We start from the raw sequence: 23559 nt of genomic DNA on the forward strand, positions 1-23559 counted from the left end.
TCAAGTCTGTGGATGAGGATGTAAGATACTGCTCTAGCATTTTGCCTGCCTGCCTGCCTGCCTGCCTGCTGCCATGTTCCCAGACATGATGATCATAAACTCTAACCCTGTGGAAATATGAACCCCCTAATAAACTCTTTCTTTTATAAATTGCCTTTGTCACGGTGTCTTAACTGAGTAATTAAGTAACTGAGACAGTCTCCAAGTGTTATTCCAGCCTGTGGATGGAGGACAGTCCAGAGCATACATGTAGGCTAGAGATCTCCAAGCTAGGCACGACCCATAGTAACTTACTCTGTATTTCATGCAGGACAAGTCAAAATTGAAATAAGTGTCAAGTTTTTAAAACATTTTTAAATCTTTAATTTTTACCTCTATGTTAAAAAAAGAAAGAAAAGAAATAGAAAAAAAAGCCCAGCAACTAACTGACTATCTTGCATTATTGGGTCCACAAAGACAGTGCGCAGTGTTATTTAGAACAGTGCATCCAGGGGAAGTAATGGGTTCCGGGAAGGCCCCACTGGAGGGAAAGGCCTCATCCAGAGCGATGGGGCAGGTCTGGAAGGATGGGAATGGTCTCCTGGGCTGGCAGAAAGAAGCAATTGTGTCCATTCTCTGCCTTTAGGCCATGAGTCATTCTTGTTCCAACCACCAGAAGCCAAGAGCCCTGCAGCGAAGGATATCTTAGCCAAAATGGGCAAGCCTCTTCCTGCCCTAGTTCACAGGACATATACATATCCCCGGCTGTAAACAGCATTGTATCAGCACTGTGAGGCAAGAACCAAGGGTCTTCACAAACAGCATCAAGCAGATTCCATAACAGCAATAGTGCTGAACATAAGATCTAGAGCTGAAACCACCAGATTCAATAAATACCTAGGGGGAGCTGAGGCTCAAATGTGTCTCACAATAGGAACATGCAATTTTTAAGAAATGCTACCTTTAAAAGACTGAGAGGTCATACTGAAATTTATGGACACAGAACTTAGTCAAATTCTAGAAGCGACAAATGCTGAGCCACCCTTACTTCAATTTGTAGCAGGTGAAGGATGACATCACATCTACTGCATAAGCAAATCAATACCCGATACCTCATTCACCGCACACGACACAGAATTAGAATAAACAGGATACAAAAGCCAATCAACCTAAGACTTTTCAAAGTCCCAAACGCTTTCTTAGTGACAATGCTGACAGATGGGTGAGCCAAGCTCTGTCGAGGCACTGCTGGCCCCCGCCAGACTCCTCAACAGACAGGAACACTGCTGTAGCGGGAAGCAGTCAAGCAGACAACTCCAGCACCACAATGCAGCCATTCTCTAAGCTCTAAGCATGGCTTCTAGCCAGGTGCCACCTTCCTGAAAGGTCAGCCGTCAGACATTCTAGTGCACTCACTCACATTCACATTCAGCTCGTCAGGGTCTCTCTGAACTGTTTACAGCACTTGTCATGGTCCTTCCTTACCCTCCCGCATCCAAACCACACCTCCGGCAGACCTGAAAATGCCATCCCCGTATGTTTCATAAAAGATATCTTTCACCCATCAGACTATTTTCTTTTCTAGGTAGTCAAAAGATAGATTAATTTTTTCTTCTAAAAAGAACGTGTTGCTAATCATAATTTCCCAGGAAAAACTGTAAGTAAGAAAAATGGTATATAATCCAAGCAAAATCAAACTGAGACACGGACATGGTAATTATTAATCAGGAGAAGATAGCAAATTAGTTACAACTTCCATGCCACTGCAACTAGGGTTTTGTTTTATTTTTCGAGACAGGATTTCTCTGTGTAGCCCTGGCTGTCCTGGAACTCATGCCAGACTGACCTTGAACTCAGAGATTCACCTGCCTCTGCCTCCAGACTGCTGGGGTTAAAGCCTTGTGCCACCACCACCTGGCAACTAGTTTTTATAAAGACACATTCATCAAGATACTGATTTACCTTTTCTTCCCTTAAATCCTTCAAATGTACCCAAACAAAACTAACACACCCTGAAACTATGACATTTATGCTAAGGCCAACAGTAGAATGCAAACACTGTGTTCACAGGCTGGTCTTACAGTTAGAAAGAAAAGAAGTGGAGCTCCGAGGAAAGGATTATAATCAGTCATCTAAGTAAACCCATTCATTTTAAGAGAAAGGCTTTTGTTCTTTGAATAGAGAGTGAGACTTCCCTATGTCAGGTATTACATCAACAGCTACAAAGCACACACACAGAAGTTTCCACCACGCTTTAATTTTCAAAATAGCTAAAAGGGCAAGGACAATTTCAGCAGAGGAAATCTAGGACTAGATTGAATCAAAAGTTTAATGGTTTGCCCAGCAGACCTTCAAGACTTTTTACGACAGTTTAGTACCCCTTTGTAATAGCCCTAACTTACTTTTGACAATATGATACAATTCTTTGGGAGGATGAAGGATGGTTAGGTCAATTCTGATATTTTGACTTAAAAAAAAATTGTGATAGTGGAGATGGGTACACCGCTATATTTTTCAAATGGAAAAGAGCCACCACATCATACTGAAGTGTACAAACTTTAAGGAATAGACTGTCCCTCTGTGGGACCACAACTTTGCAAATCATGTGTGCACACACCGGAACTATCAAAAGGATAAGGAAGCAGCTAACTATTGCTTTCCTTTGGGATGTCTACTAAATTACAGTAAGATGGCACTTGGGTGATAATTTTTAATCAAAAGAAACTACAGAGGGAATGACTAGAGTGAGGGTGGGGGAGAGGCAGAAAACAAGCTGACAGGTTGACTTTCTGCAACCCCAGATGCCGCCCCTTGGCAGATGACAGCTTCGATGATAAGATGAAGTGAAGTGGCGAGCAGAGAGAAAGTACTCCTGGGACTCTGTCTAACCAGCCCAACAAGTTATTTCCCACAGGCCAGCCCCGCCCTACCGCACCCTCAACGTTCAGGTTGGCTTCACCCGCTGTCTAAACATTGCACAGTGCACAGCCAACCCCACCTCCAGGCATCATGGGAGAGTAAGCAGGAGCCCATAAAGGGGCATTTAACACCTGAACTGCTCCAGGTCCAAAGCCCTCCACTTCACCTGCCCGTACCTGCTGAAGCATCTCTTCGGCAGCATTGAGTTTCACCTGGTGTCCTTCCAGACACACTTCAAGGTCCCGAATCTTCTCTCCTTGGGCTTCCACTTGGTCTGTGAGGACGCTCACCTGTCGTAGAACATAGACAATAGTGGAGGATCTGGACTGTGTGTCAGGCCGAGAAGTCCCCACTGTGGGGTGGGTAAGCTGTGAAAGCAACCTGCTGATGAAGGCCTCTCTTTAGGTGAGTGAGTTGAAGCAGTATCCCAGAGGAAGGCAACTCCAGTTAGAATCTCACCTTACCATGGAATCTTAGCACTGCCTAAATGCCTTGGTCACATTTCCTGCTCTTAACAGACTTGAGAGGAAGGCACCTACCCAAGAGTCATGAGAGCTGCCTCTGTGCTGGACTCCTGCTCCTTATTCCTCTAGTGGGGCATATCTCAGCCCTTGCCAGGGCTCTGCCACCTCATGGGGAAGAGCAATCCAAACCTTTATGGAAACCAACCAATGACCTTACTTCTCTCACACGGGTGTGGGGACTGCTCACCTATCAAGTGAGCGTTTGGAAGTAATTAAGGAATGTGGGACGCAAAGGGCATGTATTAGCACTGACAAAACTTGGCTCCAGAAAGGTTTCTGTGCTCTACAGGCCAAAACATGACTCTTAAGTCATACAACACAAAAGCCACACTGCACACACATGGAAGAAAGAAGTCATTTTTCTGAAGAACCCTGAGATTGTCTGTGGAAATACTAAGAAAACTATATTTACACAAAGTTGCTTTGTGCCCTATATACATATTTTATATAGCTATAAGGCTATTTTAGTAGCCTTCTCTATTAGCCAACTGATCCCTAGGATCCTTTCTATGTTTTATTATGAAACAGTTCCATACAGGAAAACAAAAGAGAACAGGAGACCTTCCAAAACTCAAGTAATTAATGAATAGTAAATCATGATCTTCTTGGTTGAAGATACGGTGGTCATTTATACATAGGTTATTCTAATTAATGTCTCATTCTGTAATAATCAATAAAGCATGAAGAAGTTAATATACATTCATTTGAGTGTTTAAATGAATTTATGAGATAGAAAATTCCTTTTCATGAAGGCACACATTTAAATGAACCTATCAACTTTACATATTGTACTTCTAGACCCAAATAAGGAGTGAATGATTGAAACACTCTTAAAGCTGATGCAGGGGTGCGCTGTGTGCTGACATTCCAATAATCCAAAGATGGGCTCCTCCCACCAACTAGGCCCATTTAAACATTTAAACAACACGTGTGTGTGTGTGTTACTGTTAATATTGCTTATTCTTATATGTATGGCTGTTTTGTCTGCATGTGTGTGTGTTCAATGCCCACAGAAGACACACTGACATCAGGGGGTGTCAGATACCCTGGGAACTTGAGCTGTTAGTGGCCATGTGGGTGCTGGGAATCGAACCCAGGTCCTCTGGAAGAAAAATCAATGCACTGCTGAGGCATCTCTCTAGTCACATGTCTTTATTTGGTTTTGATCCTTGTTCCTGAATACTATCAATAGCAAATGTCTTTTCAACTGGTAATGAACTACACATTCAGGAGAGTCGAGTTCTGGGGAATGGTTGTGTTTCCTGGGATTCAGGGTTTCTGTTATGGGAAGGTGTTTTATAGTTGGTGCCACTACAAGAATTAAAACTTATAAAGCTGTACCATTCTTAGATATCATGTGCTGGGAGTCTGTGGAGCAGTACAGGCAACAGGTCAGGTGTACAGAATGCCAAAGACAAAGGGCTTCAGGGTCTTCTGAGCCTGAGGTCAATGCCATGTGACTCAGGAGGTATAGAGATGGCACTAAATTTCAGAATTCTATCTTCATTCTTTACGAACAAATACTTTGAGCCCTATATTAAACATAACTTTAGGAACTGGGAGGGGACAGAAACTAATCTTGTTCTTCTACAAAGAGACCCAGGAAAATGTATTCTGGGTTAAGGGCTTCAACTCATTCAGTCTGACTCAACTACTGTGCAGATTATGCAAGTGGCCATGCCCTGCTGAGAATCGCAGAACCAGCTCCACAGGGCACTGCTGAACAGGGCAGGAGATAGAAGTTGTAAATGATTTGCACACTGCTCCTGGCAGAACAGACAACATGAGGGTCAACTTTCACCTTTATTAGTCACCAGCTCCTCAACTGTGTTCAGATTATTTCAACAGGGGTTAGTCAAGAACGTGGTAAGAACAGAAATGGCTGTGAAAGGAAGCTTCTTTACATGGGACTTCTTTATTAACTGTAATCCCATCTAAATAGCTATGTGTTGTTCCAATCGTGAAGGGTCCTGCCTCAAAAGTCTGCAGTTTCATACTGTTTGCTATGCAGTTCTAAAGTGGACTATCATTTCATGAATCATGTCTTGGGGATGAAGTCTCAAATTCTACACTGTTCAAGGACCTGTGTTATAAAAACAGGCTCCAGCGACGCCTTCCAAGGGGGCTTCCACCCCTTCTTTCCAGGGACTCCAGCCACAACAGCCCCTTGCTGTTCTGCCCACACATCAAGGACATTCCATCTCTGTTGATGGGCTGGACTGATCACCTCCTTTGCCCGGAATGCACTCCTGCAGGTATCCATGATTTACACCCTATCTCCCTTCTGCCAGCGAGCTCCTGTCTGTACACTGCTTATCTGAATTTATTTTTCTCCATGGTACTTATCACTACCAGAAATATTTTAAGTATTGGTTTGGATTTTCTCCCCCCTCCTCCATTTTATTTACTGACATACCCACAGGATCTAAAACCAGCATCCGACAAACCAAATATTCAGTTACTTTATAATGATTTAATTATTTAAAAAGTCATTGAAGGGGCTAGAGAGATTGTTCAGTGGCAAGAGCTTTACCAGAGCACCTGGGTTCAATTCCCAGCACCTACATAGCAGCTCACAACTGTCTGTAACTCCAGTTCTGGATGATCCAACACTCTCACACAGTCATATATGCAGACAAACACCATTTAAAAAAAGAAAGGAAGAAAAAAGTCAATGAAGCAAATGAAAGAATAAAAGTAGGCTACAAATTATGTTTGGTATGAACTCAATCATTTACTGGAGTTAAGAGAGGCACAACCAAAGGACAGATGCTAACCTAATCTGCTTAGTGAAATTCTCAGAATTTCTAGCTTCTGAAAGAACTGATTAATCTGAAGTTTACAAAAGAAAAAAAAGAAAAAGAAATACGCATCCTGCCATCTCATTCACAATCCCTACCTAGTGCTCCAAACCTTGGGGCCAACATCAGACCTCAACGTCCCCTTCCTACACTTCCTCCATTTCAGCACAATTGGTGTATGTGTAGTGGGGGGGGGGGGGGTGTCTCATATGGCTATCCTCTAACCAACTATGTGGTTTTGAATTTCTGGACCTCCTTTTTCCGCCTCCCAAACACAGAGATTACAGGTGTGCACCATCCCAGTGCACTGGGGATGGAATTCAAGGACTTCATGCATATAGGCAAGCACTCTAAAACCTGCATTCCAGCCTTCACCTCCTTAAGGATTATTCTTAATACTGCAAGCTTTTTAAGAAGCTGAAATTAGGACACTGATCTCTACATTCTCCAAACTGTCGATTTGTATGCAATGCAGAGGAGACCCTGAATACCTGCTTGCTAAACGTATTGGTGCATTTGGGGGATAACTCAGCAAAGAGCTCCTTCTGCTGCAATGCAGGCTCTCTAGAAGAACGCGCAATGTGATGTCCTACCAAGGAACAATGACTTTTGAAGTGAGAGGCTGCTTTGGTGTCCTTTCTCTACGAAAAGTTTCAAAGCTCCACTCTTCTCCTAGAGCAAGAGAGCCAGCAAAGGCCTAGCCCATGCTACCAGAGCAGGGGATCTGGCATTCAAGTGATCTGTCTGGATCCAGGTTCAGAGTCATGGACCAGATTCCATTAGCATGCTCCCTGAGGCTGTGTCACTCAGGGCTCAATTTTATTAGTGACAAAGGATACACTCATCTCCTCTAGCAGACTTACAGGCTCCCAGATAACTGGGCCCAGTTTGTTCATTGCTAGCACCCAGTCTCAACCTGTCCACAGGGCTTATAGGCTGCAAAGCGAGATGCTTAGCAGCACAAGATAAATGAAGGATTCACAGACTAACAACACTTTCCAACAGAGGATTCCTCCTGGGGAGTCCTCTCTTTCCTGGGGAAGCTAGGGAGCAAGAGGACTCACCTGTAGTATGAGGGACTCTTTATCTCCTTCTAGCCGTGCCAGGCGTTCCTGATAGGTTTCATTACTAGCAGCACTGTGGTGATTGACCTGGGATTGAAGAGGGGAAAAGAACACATTTAAAGGGCTAGAAAAGCACTGACCACTTCCCAATCAATGCAACAATGTGTGCCACTTATAAGGACAGTTTCGGCAATGCTATGTGCAAAACCAACCCCAAAAACAGGAAACCTGATTTCGAGACAGCCCAGAAGAGGCCCAGACCACATGCCACAACAAGGTGTGTCCTACAAGATGGTGAAACCACCCCCGATGACCTCACCCTTGGCTGGAAGGGCCTCAAAAGAGCTTCCAACCAAGCAGCAGGGCTTGACCTGATGAGCCAGGCATGCTGGGTCTGGTTCAGCTGGAGGCCTAGCCTATGAAGTGTCTGCTCTGGAAGGAGACTGCAGTGAGCACCACTTGTCAAGCATGCACGTGTGGAAAAATGGGATGAAAACCTTGGAATCCTCACACTTTCCTGCTAGAGTTCTGCAGGTTTACATCCTAAACAGTCAAAGAGAGACCTGAGAAAACCAGTCGGAAGGTCCACTCCAAACCCAGCCATGACAAGAGCATGTTTCTGCAGTGCTTATGCTGAGAGCGGTAAGCTTCAGTGACACAACTGTGAGCGGAATCTAAGCAAATAATACCGAGGGGATCTCAATGAGTGAAACGGGAAAGGATAAATGGGAAGAACTAGAAACTAGAAAGAAAAGAGAGGAGGTGCGAAGTGGCAGAGGACAGACCTACAAACTGCCCTTCCCTAACCTGATTTGGCAGGGAGTGGGGTAAGAGCTCCTAATGGCACAAAGCTGGCTCCCAACCCATCGGTGCTCCCTTCCTCCATCCCAAAGGCTGAAACCAGGGATCCACAGCAGCCATGCAGAGGGTTGCCTGCATCAAAGAGAAGATCTCATTGCTCAGTAGGAAAGCTGTTATCCTGATAATCTGGACTTGACCAGTGTCAATGATCAATTCCTGAGGGAGGTGTTTATCCAGAGAAAAGAACAGTTGTGCAAACGGGCAATTCAGAAAAGTCCAGGGTTGTCCCATCTTATCATGAAGCTTATCTCCCCACGTTGCAACTACCAGAACACGCTCTCAGACCTGTCTGTGGGGAAAAGCACCTCCTCTGCCCTTCATCCCAGGTGATGGACAAGCGACAGACTCACTCCCATCTACAACAGCTAAGCGTCCTATAAAATGGAGCCTGACTAGAGAGAGCACTGGGTTTCGGCTGAAGGGACAGTAAGTGGGTGAGCCTAGGGCATTTCCCAGACAGCTGGACCAGGCACAGTTGAGATGGCTCTTGGCACCTGGTGACACCACTGCCTTTCCTTCCAGTTCAGCTCAAGCCTGCACCACCTAAACACTGACGGAATCCCTTTCATGCCACAGACAAAGAGCCTTCACAATCACCAATGGCTCCTTTGTGGATGGCAGTTTACTGCTGCGAGAGTGGTTAATACCCAGGCTCTCCCACGGGGCAGACTTGCCCCTAGCATCCAGAGGTGGGTCACAGCGAACATTTGTTTTCCTGAACCGGTGAGAAGACAGCTCTTAGGAGCAGGGCACATTCTCCTGCTGAAGGACTCACAGTGGGTGGCCATTTTCAGAAGACAGAGAGGAAAGCAGCCGGTCTCCCAAATGTCAGTGATGTCTGATTCCAAAGTCAAAATCACCATTATTTATAAATGACACTGTCCAGCCATAGAGTCACAACTTGTTCTACAGGAAGGTGGAGAAGGCCAAGGACTAAAGGGTGGATCTGGTCACAAGACTCTGGCAAGTCCCCATAGCCACTGTGCTGTATTTAGTTATGTGTAGCCCGCCCTTACAGTGACTGCTACAATTTTATTTTCCCTTTGCAACAGAATTTTTGTCTTATGTGAGATAGGGTTTCGCCATGTATCTCACTGTGTAGCCCAAGCTGGCCTTGAATTCACAGCAGTCCTTCCTGAGCCTCCCAGTACTGGGACCACAGGCCTGTCTCACCAGGCCCTGCCGTAACTCTTGTTTCTGAATGCAAGTCTTACTTTCCCATAGCAAGGTGCAGTCAAAGGTTCAATCACCACTGAGAGTTGGCAGAGCTCTACCAAACCAGAACGGCTCCTACTGGGAGAGCAGTGATAACTCATAAGCCTCTCTCCTTTCCCACCACTTCCTGCAGACACCTGACAAACAAACTTAAGGTGGCTGCTATCTCTTTGGGAGGGGGGGATCTAACATCTACTCTCTTTAAATCCGCCAATTAAGACTTCTTATGGGAAACCAATTAATTGCATGGAGCCCAGGTCCTGCCTCATTCTCTCCGCCTGACCATAAGTAGTAGAAGCTCCTACTCTCTCACACTGTGTTTGCACCACTGGTGCCATGCCTGAACTCTGACCCCTGACAGTTGGGAGACCTAGGACACCCATGCAGGCCATTCTCATACAGGTGGTTCTTCCACAGTTACCCTTCCAGCTGGGCCTCTGGTGGTTTCTAGGCACAGTACCTGCCACCTGAGCTGGTAACAAAACTCATTCAAACCAGTCCCACAGTCACTCACTGTAGCAGCCATTTGTATTACTGACCCAAAAGCCACGGTAAGAAAATAACTTAGAGTCCTAAGTTCAAACAGAAAGTTCCTGACACAGAGCTCACAGGACACAGTAGGAAAGGCTGATGGTGCAGGCTCCATTCTAGCAGCAAGTGGAAGAATCACAATGTGTCAAAGATGAACACACAGAAGGCTAGCATGCGAAGGAAGGAGGATCATATGAGGTCAGCCTGGGCTGTGTAGTGAGATCCTGGCAGATAAGTCTGTTTAGAAAATCAAACTGACTACCTAGGAGAGGTCTACTTATTCACAGAGAGACTTTGTATACTGGGATAAACCGCATCTATGATGACACCGTAAACAGAGTTCAGTAAAACTCATTGCTTTCCTGGGATGCTTACAAAATAGTTGGAAGGATAACACACACAGCAAAGGTCACGGCACTTCTGTGAGAGCAGCACAGCCTTGTCCGAGCACAGCACTCTCAGCACACAGCATTCAACAGAAGCCAGGAGCTACACAGAGCCCTTTACATACAGCCCTTCTTCTGCTTCTTCCCATCACCTCGTAAAGAGTGTTACTTCTGTTCCCATTTTACAGATAAAGAGCTATGGAGCAGGTAAATCATATGCTCAAGTTACTATGTAGCAAATTACTATGCTTTCTGTTGTTTGGGATTAATTCAGGGACAGCTCTACTATAAAATGTAGTTTTTGTATTGTTTTGTGCACTGTGCTCACAGTTGGAAAATATCTCTAAGGGAATACTTAAACAAAAGATGGCTTGTTCATAATTTGGACCACTTACTTGCCTTAAAACTCGAGGCTCTTATTTATGCCTAGCATAGAAATACAAGATGGGTCGTGGGAAAAGCACGACACAAAAGTGGCCCACAGCATGACGATGAAATGCAACACAATTCCAAAGCTGTTTACATATGTGTGGAAAAACAGGGGTTTCCATAAGGTTACCTCATAGCCTTTAGTAGTATTTTCTTCTAGGGGAAGGTCAGAGATGAGATAAAGGACAATGGGACTTCAGCCTAATAGTTGAGTTTCTTAAAAGAGATTTTTTTCTTGGGCTGACAAGGTAGCTCAGGAGGTACAAGTTCTCGCTGCCAAGACCATGTGGATCCACATGGTAAAATATAAGAATACTGACTCTTGAAAGTTGTCCTTTGCTCTCTCGTGTGTACCATGGTATGTGCACACTAGAAGGAAGGATGGATGGATGGATGATAGACAGACAGACAAATAGATGTCAATGGTTAAAACTATTTCAGCACTCTAAGTCAAGGCAGTTACCTAAAAGTATTGGAGAAAGGGGAAGCATGTGTTCTGTATGAACCTGGACTGTGGAAGAACATTGCTATATCCCTTGCATTCTAACTAAGAGATTCCACGGTGAAACATACTACCTCCCTCATATCACTCAAGTGAATTGGAACAAGGTGTGCAGGGTCTCTAAAGATTTCTTGTATGTTGGTCAAGAACTTTTAGAGACAAATCACATTTGTCCCTTTCGAAGCATGACTCTCCAAAGACAGGGTAAAGGCTGGACTCCGTCCTTTAAAATTCCAATCCCAGGGGCTGGAGAGGCTGGGGGGGTAAGAGAAATGACTGCTCTTGCAGAGAACCCAGGGTCAGTTACCTGCACCAAAAGTAAAAGACTCAGTACTACCTCTTGTAACTGCAGATCCAGGAGCTCTGCCACCCGTTTCTGGCCTCCATGGGCATCTTCACTCATGGGGTATACAGGCTTAGGTGCAGACACTCACACATACACACATAAAATACAATCTTAAAAATCTTTCAGAAAACAAAAAAACTCTCAAATCTCTTGGAGGTGAATTACAAAACAAGAACAAGAGTTGTCATTCCAACACCTTCCCTAAGCCTTGGGAGTCATATTCCAAAGTCCTGGGAATAGGAATAACATGTTTCCTTGACTCAAAGGTCATCTCATTTTCCATAGGACTAGCTGCCACCACTGGAGCTGAGCAGGCCTAACAAGCACATAGCTTGAATAAATCAATAGCCTAGGGGTGGACTGTTTAAACACCAGTATGAAGGCTTTATGAAAATGTAGTGCCATGGGCGGTGGTTTTGGTTGGAGATCTTGGGATGTATTCTAAGAGTTTGTCAGTTTCAGTTATTAGAAGAGCAGTCACGGGATGGAGGGAAGCCTGGTGTGTCTAAGAGAGACGTGACTGGTCATCAGGGTCCAGCAGGAAAGTCAGGTTGTGGTGGCGTACGCCTTTAATCCCAGCACTCGGGAAACAGAGGCTGGTGGATCTCTGTGAATTCGAGGTCAGCCTGGTCTACAAGAGCTAATTCCAGAACAGGCTCCAAAGCTACAGAAAAACCCTGTCTCGGAAAAAGATCCAGCAAGAGTAGTATCTGGATAAAGTGAAGTTTGGACCTACAGAAGAATACCGACCTAGCATGCTACCATTAAAACCCTCACATCTCTCCCTTGGGCTTTAAGATATTTACCATTTTTAAAAAAGAATTATCTGTTTAATTTATCTACTTTTTATGTGTATGAGTATTCTATTTGTTTGTATGTCTACGCGCCATGTGTGCCTGGTGTCTATGGAGATCAGAAGAGGGTATCAAGGTACCCTAGAATTGGAGTTACAGACAGTCATGAACTGCCAGGTAGGTGCTAGGAATCAAACAGGTCATCTGCAGGAGCGTGTGTTCTTAACCACTGAGCTACCTCTCCAGCTCCCAAGTATTTTCTCTGGATAAGTTCCTCCTGCACGGAAAGCTTGAAGTTGAAGGTAGGCTCAAGAAATAAAACAGCTTCCTACATCTTGCAGGACACTGCAATTTAGTTGGTGATGAGCCTATCAGGAGATACTCAGGTCTCCAAAAAGAAACCTTACACATGTGAGAACCCCAGATTATTCAACTTCCCCCTTGTTGTTTTGCTAAGGGAGAGAAATGAAGAAAGCTTGAATTAATTACTCTTGGCGGAGGATCCTTCTCAACTCTGCCTTAATGGAATCATCCCTTGTCCACAATGGGCCAAGATCATCACCTCTACTGTAGCCAAGAATCATGAGCGATAAAATGAACACACACAAAAGAAAAGGAAGGGAGGAAGCAAGTGAAGTAGGGGGAGAGAGGAGATAATGAAAAGAGAGAGAAGAAAAAGAGGGAGGGGAAGAGGGAGGGAAAAAAAGAAAGGAGAGGAAGGAAGGGAGGGAAGTAGGTAGAGAGGGGGAGGGGAGAGAGAGAGAGAGAGAGAGAGAGAGAGAGAGAGAGAATATGACTGAATGAATGGAAGCATCCCAAAACCAGGATGGTATCTTCTTTCCTGGTCTATGCTGTAAAAATCAGAGACATATACTGACCCTTCGTGTTAATCCTATGAGTCCAGGCTTGGGCTCAATCAAACTGAGTTTCTGCTACTTGTGAACAAAAAGTCTTGGCTAATGCATCTGTCTCAACATGATCACCGAAGTTTATTCCTCTGGAAACAGATTCATAGGAAAGAATTTTTGCAATTTGCATATAGTACTGAATTACAAAGGAATTCTGCCTTCCCTTGTTTAATTTGCTTAGGCTGGCAATTTTTAAAACCAGGCAGTCAGTTCTAAACCCACTGTAGTTTTAAAACCAGGATACCAAGATTATCATATCAAGGGCTAATGTGTGGCTCAGGGTGTGTCTGTGTGGGATATACTGGGATTAAAAGGGCAGTGAGTCTCTTTTGTGGGGAATGGATGGCTTTCTATCCACCACCTGTCTGCCTCCAGGAAGGTGAAGACAAGAGATGAGGACAAGAATAAACTGACCCAGGGGCATGTACTAGGGTGGAGTGGGATAAAGAAAAAATATAAAAAGAAGACATAAAATAAACAAAAACTGAAGTCCAAAAGGTAAAGATGAAATGAAATACATACAATGTCAGGTAAATAAGAATATAAGCCTACCTATTTAAGAGGCTATGCTGAAAGAATTTCTAAGTCCTACACAGCTGTACACAGGGCTGGGGCCTGGGAGACTCAAAACTACAGGCTCTCTGGGCCCCATTCATTATGCAACTAGACCTTAAGGCAGAGGAAGCCTCATAAGTTGCTGGAGGCTTCAATATTCGTTTATAGGTTTCTACAGCATCCCTGTAAGCTGTCAGAGTACAAATCGAAAAGAGCCAGGCTGCCATCTCAGGGAGACCACCTCATCTCAAGCATCCAGTTCATTCATTTATAAAAAAATGCTCATAGAGCAGCAGCGGTGGGGGCCAGCTAGGTCTGCATACATAAAAATGTGTGGGACTAAAAGTACAGAGTGCTTTTTAAAGCAGGGTGCTTTAGTAATTCCTCCATGTTATAAACAGCCTTTGAATGCTCAAAAGAATATGGAAATCATTTAAATGGCTTTGTCTAAGCCCAGAGACCAAGGTTCAGTTAGAAGAAGCAGTTAATTCCCACTCCTGAGAGTTTTAATTAAGCCCCATTTTGGTCAAGAGAACAAGAGGCAGTATTTCTCATCAGGACATCTAAGAAGTATCTACAAAGATCTGTGCAAACAACCCACAGGAACAATAACCAAAGGCTGGAAAGGAAATCAGAAGAGCCTGACTGACCACACAAACTGCGCTGCTGGCCAACAGGACTGGACTCACGTCTTTGGCACGGCATGAAGCTGAAGACATGTTCACTTTTCCACTGCCCCGAAAAGGTGCCTGTGGTTTGAGTCAGATTTTCATGACTGCAAGTTTTTCCTCTTTACAAACAATTTGCTGTGCACTCTAAGTACTCTGTGCTACACACATATTTATAATGAAGACAGCAAAATTTCAATATTCAGAAAAGCCCACATTTGAGGGGCTGAGGGATGGGTCAGTGGGTAAATCCAGCTTTCCTTGAAAACATGAGATCCTGAGATCAAACCCGCAGAACTCATATAAAAAGGCAGGCAAGGCTGAGCACATGCCCATAATCCCAGCTCTGAGAGGCAGGAGAGAAGTGGAGGCAGGAGCATTGTTGGAGCTTGCTGGCTACCAACCTAGACAAAACTCCATGAGCTCCAGGTTCAGTGAGGATGCCACCTCAAGGGAATAAGGTGGATAAATGAGAGAGAGAGAGAGAGAGAGAGAGAGAGAGAGAGAGAGAGAGAGAGAGCGCGCATGACATCTAACACCATCATCTTCTAGCCTCCAGGTGCACATACACATTTCCAAAATACTCTGTTCCAATTTAGACATTAGGCCAGCTAAATCCACCTCCAGCAGCCTCTTAAAAGCCATCACTAAACCACAGTGGCTCATCAGATTCTATGGTATTTTCTCATTCCTCGTCTGCCCTCCCTTGGATCTTGATCAAGGAAGGGATAGCTACTTATACACAGCTCTTCATGGAGTTCTAGATGGCATTTGAGTGTTTGATGACATGGCTGGGGTGAAACAGAACCCCCAGGACGTGACTGGCATAACCTGTCCAGTGTCTACTGGAGAGTACGGTCTTCATTAGAAACATACTGTGGTCCATTCTCAGAGATGCTGGGTGAGAGCAGTTCTTTATCATTCCTTGATGACACATCCAGGAGACTATTGTCAGTGCTGAACTTGACTGAACTTGGTGACAGAGTAGGTTCGAGATCAAATGGAGCAAGGAAAACACCATAATGAAGTATCATTGGCTTATAGGAAAACACTAAGAAGTGTGGGGAAACCCTAAGATACACCCCCTAACAATAGCTCTGGCTTTCATGCTGCTTTCATAGCTAAGAACTGCTTCTCAAAGCTAATGCTTTAAGGTTGTCAGAGCATATCTGTCATCCTGTCTTGATGAAGCTTCAAGATCTGTAGGCTTAGCAAGATAGAGTCCCACTTCCTTCAGTACGTTTTATAAGCCCTGGATTCCAGTTCCAAGATCTTTGTTATAGAGCACACGTTGTTCCAACTGGTCAGACTATATTGACTTATATCAAAACACTTGCCTGTAAATATGCTGAGATTCTGAGTACACCACATTGGACAATTTCTTGAAATGCTTTTTTTCTCTTTATTGCGATAAAGTCTTGCTGTATAGTCCTAGTTTGCCCTTGAACTTCTGATCCTCTACCTCATCTTCCCGAGTGCTGGAATTACAAGCAGGTACTACTGTGCTTGATTCTTTCATTAGCCACTTAGATAACTTGTGCTTTTAGAAGAATGTGAAAGTAAAAGAAAAAAGTTATTATCTCCAATCTGCATAGACACGAAGGTTTGTCAAATTCCAAAGACCAAACTTCTGTGAGCCACAACTACTAGGCACAGGGCTTTGGCAGAAATGTCAAAGCCACTACAACTATAGCCAAAGCTCAAAAGCACCACTGGAATGGTTAATACGATCAATGCCACAGCACACAGAATTTCTTTAGAGACAAACCTAGCATGTCTGTGAAGGAGTTTCCAGATTGGCTTACCTCAGGAAGAAAGACCCACCTTTACTGCGGGTAGCACTATTCCTGACTCGGGTCCCAGACAGAATAGGAAGTAGAAAGTGACTTTTTATGTCAGTTCTCGGAACTTGATCTCAAGTCCTCAAGCTTTCATCGAAAGCCTGACTATCCACTGAGCCATCTCCCTAGCACCCCCAAATTCAGGCCTTTATGAGTAGATGTTGCCAATTGCTGAATCATTATAAACTGTATTCATCTCTCTCTGCTTCAACCAGCTACATCATTCTCCTGCTGCCATACCTTCCCTGCCAAAAAGGATTGCACCCTCAAACTGTGAGTCAAGAGAAATCCTTCCATCCTTAAATTACTTATAAGAGGTGTTTTGTCGGAGAAAACATAAAGAAAGGTACCAAATACAACCACTCCATGCAAGCCTTTAAAAACAAAAAATACAGGCCTTGGGGAATGCCTGCTTGGTACCGAAACCTGGCCAACTGTTTGTAGCTTCTGACGCCATGGAATCAAAAGGAAAACACACTACTGTCAATTTCCTAAACCAATATAATCCCCAACTACATCGAAAAAGCCTAACCTTATGTCCATAGATAAGAACAGTTCTCAGCTGGGCGGTGGTGGCGCACACCTTTAATCCCAGCACTTGAGAGGCAGAGACAGGCAGATCTCTGTGAGTTTGAGGCTAGCCTGGTCTACAAGAGCTAGTTCTAGGACAGGCACCAGAGCTACACAGAGAAACCTAGTCTCGAAAAACCAAAAGAAGAAAGAAAGAAAGAAAGAAAGAAAGAAAGAAAGAAAGAAAGAAAGAAAAGAAAGATGAAGCTCTCATCTTTTATCAAAGAAACTTCTTTATACAGCAAGCAGAGAAATCCACAACTGTCCAAGGAGCAAAGAACAATCATCCCCAAGCTCAAGGAACACAGAAGAAGGAGTTGAAAGAATGCAAGAGCCAGGGGACCAAGACATCTGCTAAGAGACAGACTCTGCTACATATGACAGGGAGCTGGACCCATAAAATCTTAACTATGCAGCTGCCAAACAAGATCTAATCAAGAGCAACACCAGTTGACATCTCAATGTGAGTGGGGGAAATCCTACAAGATCCACCCTTACATGACAGGCAGCAATTAATGGCTAGTAAGAGGAGGAGAATTAGTCTTCTCCAGAGATGAGTCTCCCTCATAGGTCCCCAAGCAGTCAACTCTAAACATACATACATATGGACAACAGGCTCAGCAGGTTGGGGGGGGGAGAGAGAGAGAGAGAGAGAGAGAGAGAGAGAGAGAGAGAGAACGAGAACACAATAATAAAGAAAAACGATCATGAGTTTGAGAGCAAGCAAAGGTACACAGGAGGTGTTGGAGGAGTAGAAATGTAAAACACATAAGTAGAACAATAAAGGCAATTACCAATTACCAAGGTCAGCAAACAGTGTGAGTGTCGGGAATGCCTACACATGGGAAAATGTCCCCTACATTCCTTGGCTTCCTGGAAATTATAAACGCATCTACTCTCAAGACAAGCTCTACTTTGTCTAAGCAAAGAACAGTCAAGACAACCTACTTTCTTATCATTGGTCCAGAGTTAACTGCAATGTGAACAGAGAATGAAAGCCGCTCTAGCTACCATGAGTCCAGCAGGGAGATCTATCCTAACCTTGACCCTTCTACCCTCCTCCATTAGCTTTCAGTTATATACACTGGGAGGTTAAGTGTTGCTGGACAGCTTCTCATCATCCAGGGATCTAAATATCCACCTTTAGGAAACTCAGCAGAGTCCACAGTAATGAATTAAATAGCTTCTTGGTTAACCAACATTTGCGTCATCACACTTCACTCATGCATTTATTCAATGACTAAGATATTACAAAGCATCTTAGCAGGTATAATAAATAGTATCAGAGAAAGTAATATGTGTACAGCAATAGCAAGGCCATGGGGAAGAGATGAATAACTTTTTACCTTCAAAAGGCAGAAGAGGGGAGGTCCCACTTCCAGGATTAAATCTGAAAGCTATAAAGGACTTCTTGGGGAACAACAACACCCTTGCAAACAGCCTTCCCAAGGCAGACAGGCTGTCTTTGAGAACTTGATTAATCACTATCCCTTTAGACATTCTGAATTCCACAAGCTTTCCAAGAGAAGGGTGGAGTAAGGCTCCAAGCTCACCTTCCTGGCAACATGCATTTGGAGAGAAAGATAGGAGATTTACCAATATCTCTTCCCAAAGTTATGAATGTGGCTCAGCTCTGGCTCCTGGTAAACATTCATTATAGGTGGCTGGATACATAAGAAACTTAAAGCACTGAGTTGGCATTTGTTCATTTGTGCCAACACCTATACAACTAGGAGGAAAGGAAGAAGAGGAGATTCTAAAGAATTTCCTCATCTTGCCAGTTCTAATAGACATTACTGAAAACAGCATCAGAGACACAGCAGCATCACGAAGTGCTAGGAGTCGAGGATCAAACCAACATAGTGTTATGGTGTTTTAGCTATCTAGAGGCACTAGAGTTAATTGACTGGTGCCTTGTGACAGTTCAAGTTTTATAGGAAGGCAGCCACCCTACAGGATTCTCAGTAGGTGAAGCGGGGGGGGGGGGGGAGGAGGGGACGGGAGTGGGGGGAAGAAGCTCGACTGAAGGTCAGTTGATAGATGCTCACCTAGCAAGTACAGGACTCTGGGCTCAAACCTCAGTACTGCATAAATAGTGTACGGTGGCAAACACCTGTAATCCCAGCATTTGGGAAGTAGCAGCCGGATGACCACAAGTTCAAAGTTATCCTCAGTATTTAGTTTAGGACCAGCTTGGGCTACATGAGACTTTAAAAAAGTCGTAAAATATTCACAAGGAAATGGATAGAAAAAGGTTGTCTAGGAAGTTCACATACGAAGGACATTGCAAAGGTGAAATGTAAAGGTGGCTGTAGACAAAGGACAAAGAAAGAGTGCTCAGGTAAAGAGGAGTAGAAACCGAAAGTTTTTAACTCCTTCAAGAACCCTGGTAAAAGACAGGTGAGTTAGAAGGCAGCACAAAGACGCAAGTACAGAAACAAAGGTGGTTTTCATTTGCTTTTTCCCTGAAAACTAACAAAAACCTTTTCCTCCAAGAGCAATAGAGTAGACAGGGAGCCACTGAGAGAAGGCAGAAGACTAGGAAGAGCTGGAGCACGATGAGGTCAAGAAGACCAGACACCGGGGCAGCCTTGGCTAGGAGAGAAGACCCCAACCACACGGAAGAGAAGAAAGCTGGGAAGTAATAGCTCGAAGCATGGTTACATATTGTGAAGGGAAACAAAGATGAGAAATTCATCTAAATTTGACCCTCACCCTGTCCCCGTAAGTCAGTAATGACATCAGTTGAGAATAGAGGGCCAAGTCAGAGTCAAAGAGAAAAACCATGAAGGCGCTGCCACAGAGGATTGTCCAGGAGTGCAGAGTGAGTCACAAGATGCCTAAGAGCAACTGCCAGCCCATGAACTACAGATGCCTACGCTGCTTTGAGGGGCCCACTAGCTACACAACCGAAGACTGTAGGGTGTCTAAATGCTAAAGCCAGGCAGCAACATGAAGGGACTGCTGTTTGAATACCTTTTGGCAAACACCACTGTTTAGAGTTCTCTCCCTGGGAAAATGAATGGCTGCTCAGGGGACAGTGGGCTGCTCCCACAGACACTGCTGGGAGAAATCCTCCGAGGCTCTTTCATGGTTATGTGGGCTGGATCTACGGATCTCAGTGCAGGATACATAGGAAATGTTGGTGACTCAGGAAGCTAGCTAGAGAAGATGAGGGCCTCTGGGTACTTGTAGCAGGAGTTACCCAGTGCTTAGGTTTTATCTGCTCAAAGAATGAACTGAAGGGCGAGCCCGCAGCACTTTCTACTCAGCAACCAGAGATCAGCTGAGCAGAGCTGGGGGGCCTCCAGCAGTCAGGGGGCCTCCGGTTACATATGCTGGGCCAGGTTGCTGTCATCTCCTCTAAGTCTTTCGTTTGCTTGGTTTGAAGTCGTGATCTGGAACATAAGAGGTCTAGAGCTCGAGGAGTCAGTGGCCTACCTAGCATGTATGTCTAAGAAGAACCAGTCCATTCTCGCCTGCTCCTTTCTCAGTTTCCCTTTCCTACTAATAACATGAGCAGCTAACGATAAACATGCTGCTGAATATTTCCTTATACACAACTGATACTATATGAAGCATTTTATAAGCATTAACCTTACTTTATCCTCAAAAAGACTTGTGTAGAAAACACTAGTAGAAGCTTCCCTATTTTATAGATTAAAAACAGGCCCAGGCTTTTGAGTAAATCCACCTAAGATCACATACCTGGTAAATGTGGCAAAGCCAGGAGTCAAATCCAGACCTCCCACCATCTGTGTATGCCTATAACTATAAATGTACACACCACCCGGTCATTCCTCAAGGGCCCCAAAGTGATGCTTATTTTCCATGTAAATACTTTTCTTTCAGCTTGCTCTTCCCTCAACATAGAGTGCCTCTTTGTTCTGACTTCTCTTGGGCTTGGTAAACAGAGACTGGTACTAGTTGACACCTGTCTTATCTTAGGTCAAAGGGCAAGGCTCCTACTATGTGCACTAGCTCACAATTCATACAGGACTCTCTTCTTCTAGAACCTGCCTCTTATACATGGAAAAATGAAAGAAACAGTGTTGCTACCTTCAAAGGCATAAGTTCAGAGAGGTGGGAAGGGCTGGACACCTGGACTGACCGACCCCAAGAGGGACTAGGTCAGTAAGGGAATGGTTCCAACAGACCTATTATATATATTCCTATATAACTGACCTAATGGAATTAGATAAAGAAGGTGGGAAAATAGAGAAAAGGACATCGGAGATAAAGCTTAAAAATTAAAATGAAAAAATTTTTAAATTCAGGAAATATATACTTGAAGGTTACTAAATGATGAAATGAAAAGGGCAAAGACTGGAACCAAAGGCTGAAGAAGCCGAAGAGGCTGCATTTCCTCTTCCAGACTGAAGAGGAGTCCAGAGGCTCACTGACAGCCAGGGTCACACACAGGAGCGTCTTCGGGTTTGGGGAGATTAAAAAATCTGACATAAGGATTTGGGGTAAAGAAGGGAACCCACCATCACAGAATATATGACATATCCTATGACATATGCAATTCTTGATGTTTGATTTACTGTTGCTAATGACTCTCAAAATCCTAAAACAGAGAAAATATATTTGCTATGGGTCTGTGGGGGTTCCGAAGTTGTTGCCTGGCTCAGAGAGTCCATCAGAGCTCAGTTTGTGTCTTGGAGGAGATAGAACCTTCTTACTTTGCCTAGTGGGCAGAACTGGTACCTGCAGACAGAACCCCTGTCCAGGGACCAGTCACAGCATTCCGCAGTGGTACAAATATGGTTCCTATTTCAGGCATATGGGAACTTGTAGACCCTCTCAGTTAAGAGTTTCATGTTGGAAATGAGGACACAAAGACTAAGTTGTGGGCAGTATGCTTTTTCCCGGGTCCCTCCAGGATCTGCCTAGCACAGCTTTCTAAAAGCTTAGAATGGTGCTGACTTTTGCCAAAATGTCCAGTTGTCCCAGCATGCTCCCACTGGCTGAGACACCCTACTCCCTGCATAGGAGAGGCTGAGCACACACAGGACTTCCCAGCATGCTCCCACTGGCTGAGACGCCTTACTCCCTGCATCGGAGAGGCTGAGCACACGCAGGACTTCCCAGCATGCTCCCACTGGCTGAGACGCCCTACTCCCTGCATAGGAGAGGCTGAGTACACACAGGACTTCTGTCGCATTCTGAACCAATCATTTTCTGCATATTTGGCAGAACTAAGGAAGGAGCAGGACCAAGAGACAGAGAAAGTGGTTCAAGACCAGGCTGCCCAACCACTGACCAACGAGCACTCACACTGTCCTTGGCCTCCCTTGGGTTTTGCTAAATGAAGTCTGGTAGTAGCTGACTCCTGTTGGTCATCCAACTCTCTAATCATGTCTCAGATGCCTCATTTTCCCAACACAGCTCACTGCATACCACATCACAGTTACAGGGATCTCTTTAACATACAAATTAGACCCAGCACTAGAACCCATGTTACTTCTTCACTACAAACCCAGTCATTACAAACCACTGTCACCTACTGCCCCTACATGGCCTTCAGTATTCTATGTGATTTGGTAGCTGCCTATCTCTCCCCACCAAGACTGAGTCCAGCAACAATGGCTTTCTCTGTCTTGAAACTCGCCAGACTCTCCTGCCCGAGGACCTTTGCACATGAGCCACCCACCTTTGCTTTGGCCTGGAATGTTTCTCTTCCCGTATTCTACATGACTCGTTCCTATTACTCTTCTAGGTTTCTGTTGAAGTGTTATTTCCGCAAGGAGGGTTCCTGACCTGCTTCTTCAATCATCAGCAGTCCTTCTGAGCCTCCCTTACTGCACTCTTGTAACCTGACATGTATTTCCTGGGACTGTGTGACCCCTTCTCCCTCTGAGGTTGGTTCAGTTTTGCTCACTGCTGTACACACTGCACTGGGAGCTCAGCATTTGCTAAGAAAGAAAGCACTGCAGCGGCAGAGGGCACACACAAAAAGCCAGCCAGTCCGTGCCTGGAAGCTGGACAGTGAAGGTCTGTGTGTTCCTTCCAAGCAGGACATTTCCTGTCCTTCTGCAGTTACAAAGTCAAACCTCTTATCTGTCAGGTGCTCTTGCCCTTCCCCCCTCTCAAACACATTCAGCCTAGAACTCCTCCGTATGAACGAATGGAGAGGAACACTAGAGTTCAGAGTGCAATGCCCCCCCCACCAGGTTCACTCATTCCTCACTCACACTCCACACACATGCCTGCATCCTAAACAATGGCACGAACAATTAACAAACAAAATCCTGGGCTTCAGAACACTACAAAGAGAACTACCCTGGAGCCTTCCTCCGGAAACACAGAAGCTCACTGGCCTGGCAACATATACCCTCTGCTCCGGATAACATCAGGGCTGAGAATGAGTTAAATGACTTCCGAAGGCAGGCATTTAAGACAGTAGTGGCTTCCTCTCTGTGTCCTGGAACCCAAAAACAGTGGACAGAATTTTCAGGCCATGGTGTATGGAGGTCCTGACTGCTTAAGAGGCAAAGTTAAAACAACTTAACTTCCCTCACTCTATTCTTGCCTTTCAGTACAGAGGCTCATTCACTGGGCTGTCAGGGCAGAAACAAAGGCAGCTGCCTGTTTCTCCCTTGGTGTCTATAATTAGATTCTCATGAAGAACTTGGCCACAACAGGGTTCACTGGACAAATGCC

At 44.7% G+C, this 23559-nt stretch overlaps 1 protein-coding gene across 5 annotated transcripts in view; it reads right to left on the reverse strand.

Moving 5' to 3' along the window:
- Positions 1-23559, reverse strand: part of Ppfibp2 (PPFIB scaffold protein 2) — a 156139-nt gene that overhangs the window by 57028 nt on the left and 75552 nt on the right. For 4 of the 5 annotated variants that reach the window (XM_087908585.1, XM_048426537.3, XM_087908586.1 and 1 more), the window contains 2 exons: positions 7288-7374; positions 3075-3188 (listed from right to left, as the gene is read on the reverse strand). In XM_087908585.1, coding sequence (XP_087764711.1) covers positions 3075-3188; positions 7288-7374 — 201 coding nt within the window. Of the gene's footprint in view, positions 1-3074; positions 3189-3437; positions 3578-7287; positions 7375-23559 lie in introns of those variants that run through there. The other variant, XM_085692859.2, reaches the window with a different exon arrangement.

The sequence above is a fragment of the Myodes glareolus genome, chromosome 7 (assembly GCF_982192425.1).
Source record: "Myodes glareolus chromosome 7, mMyoGla1.1, whole genome shotgun sequence".
Taxonomy (NCBI): Eukaryota; Metazoa; Chordata; class Mammalia; order Rodentia; family Cricetidae; genus Myodes; species Myodes glareolus.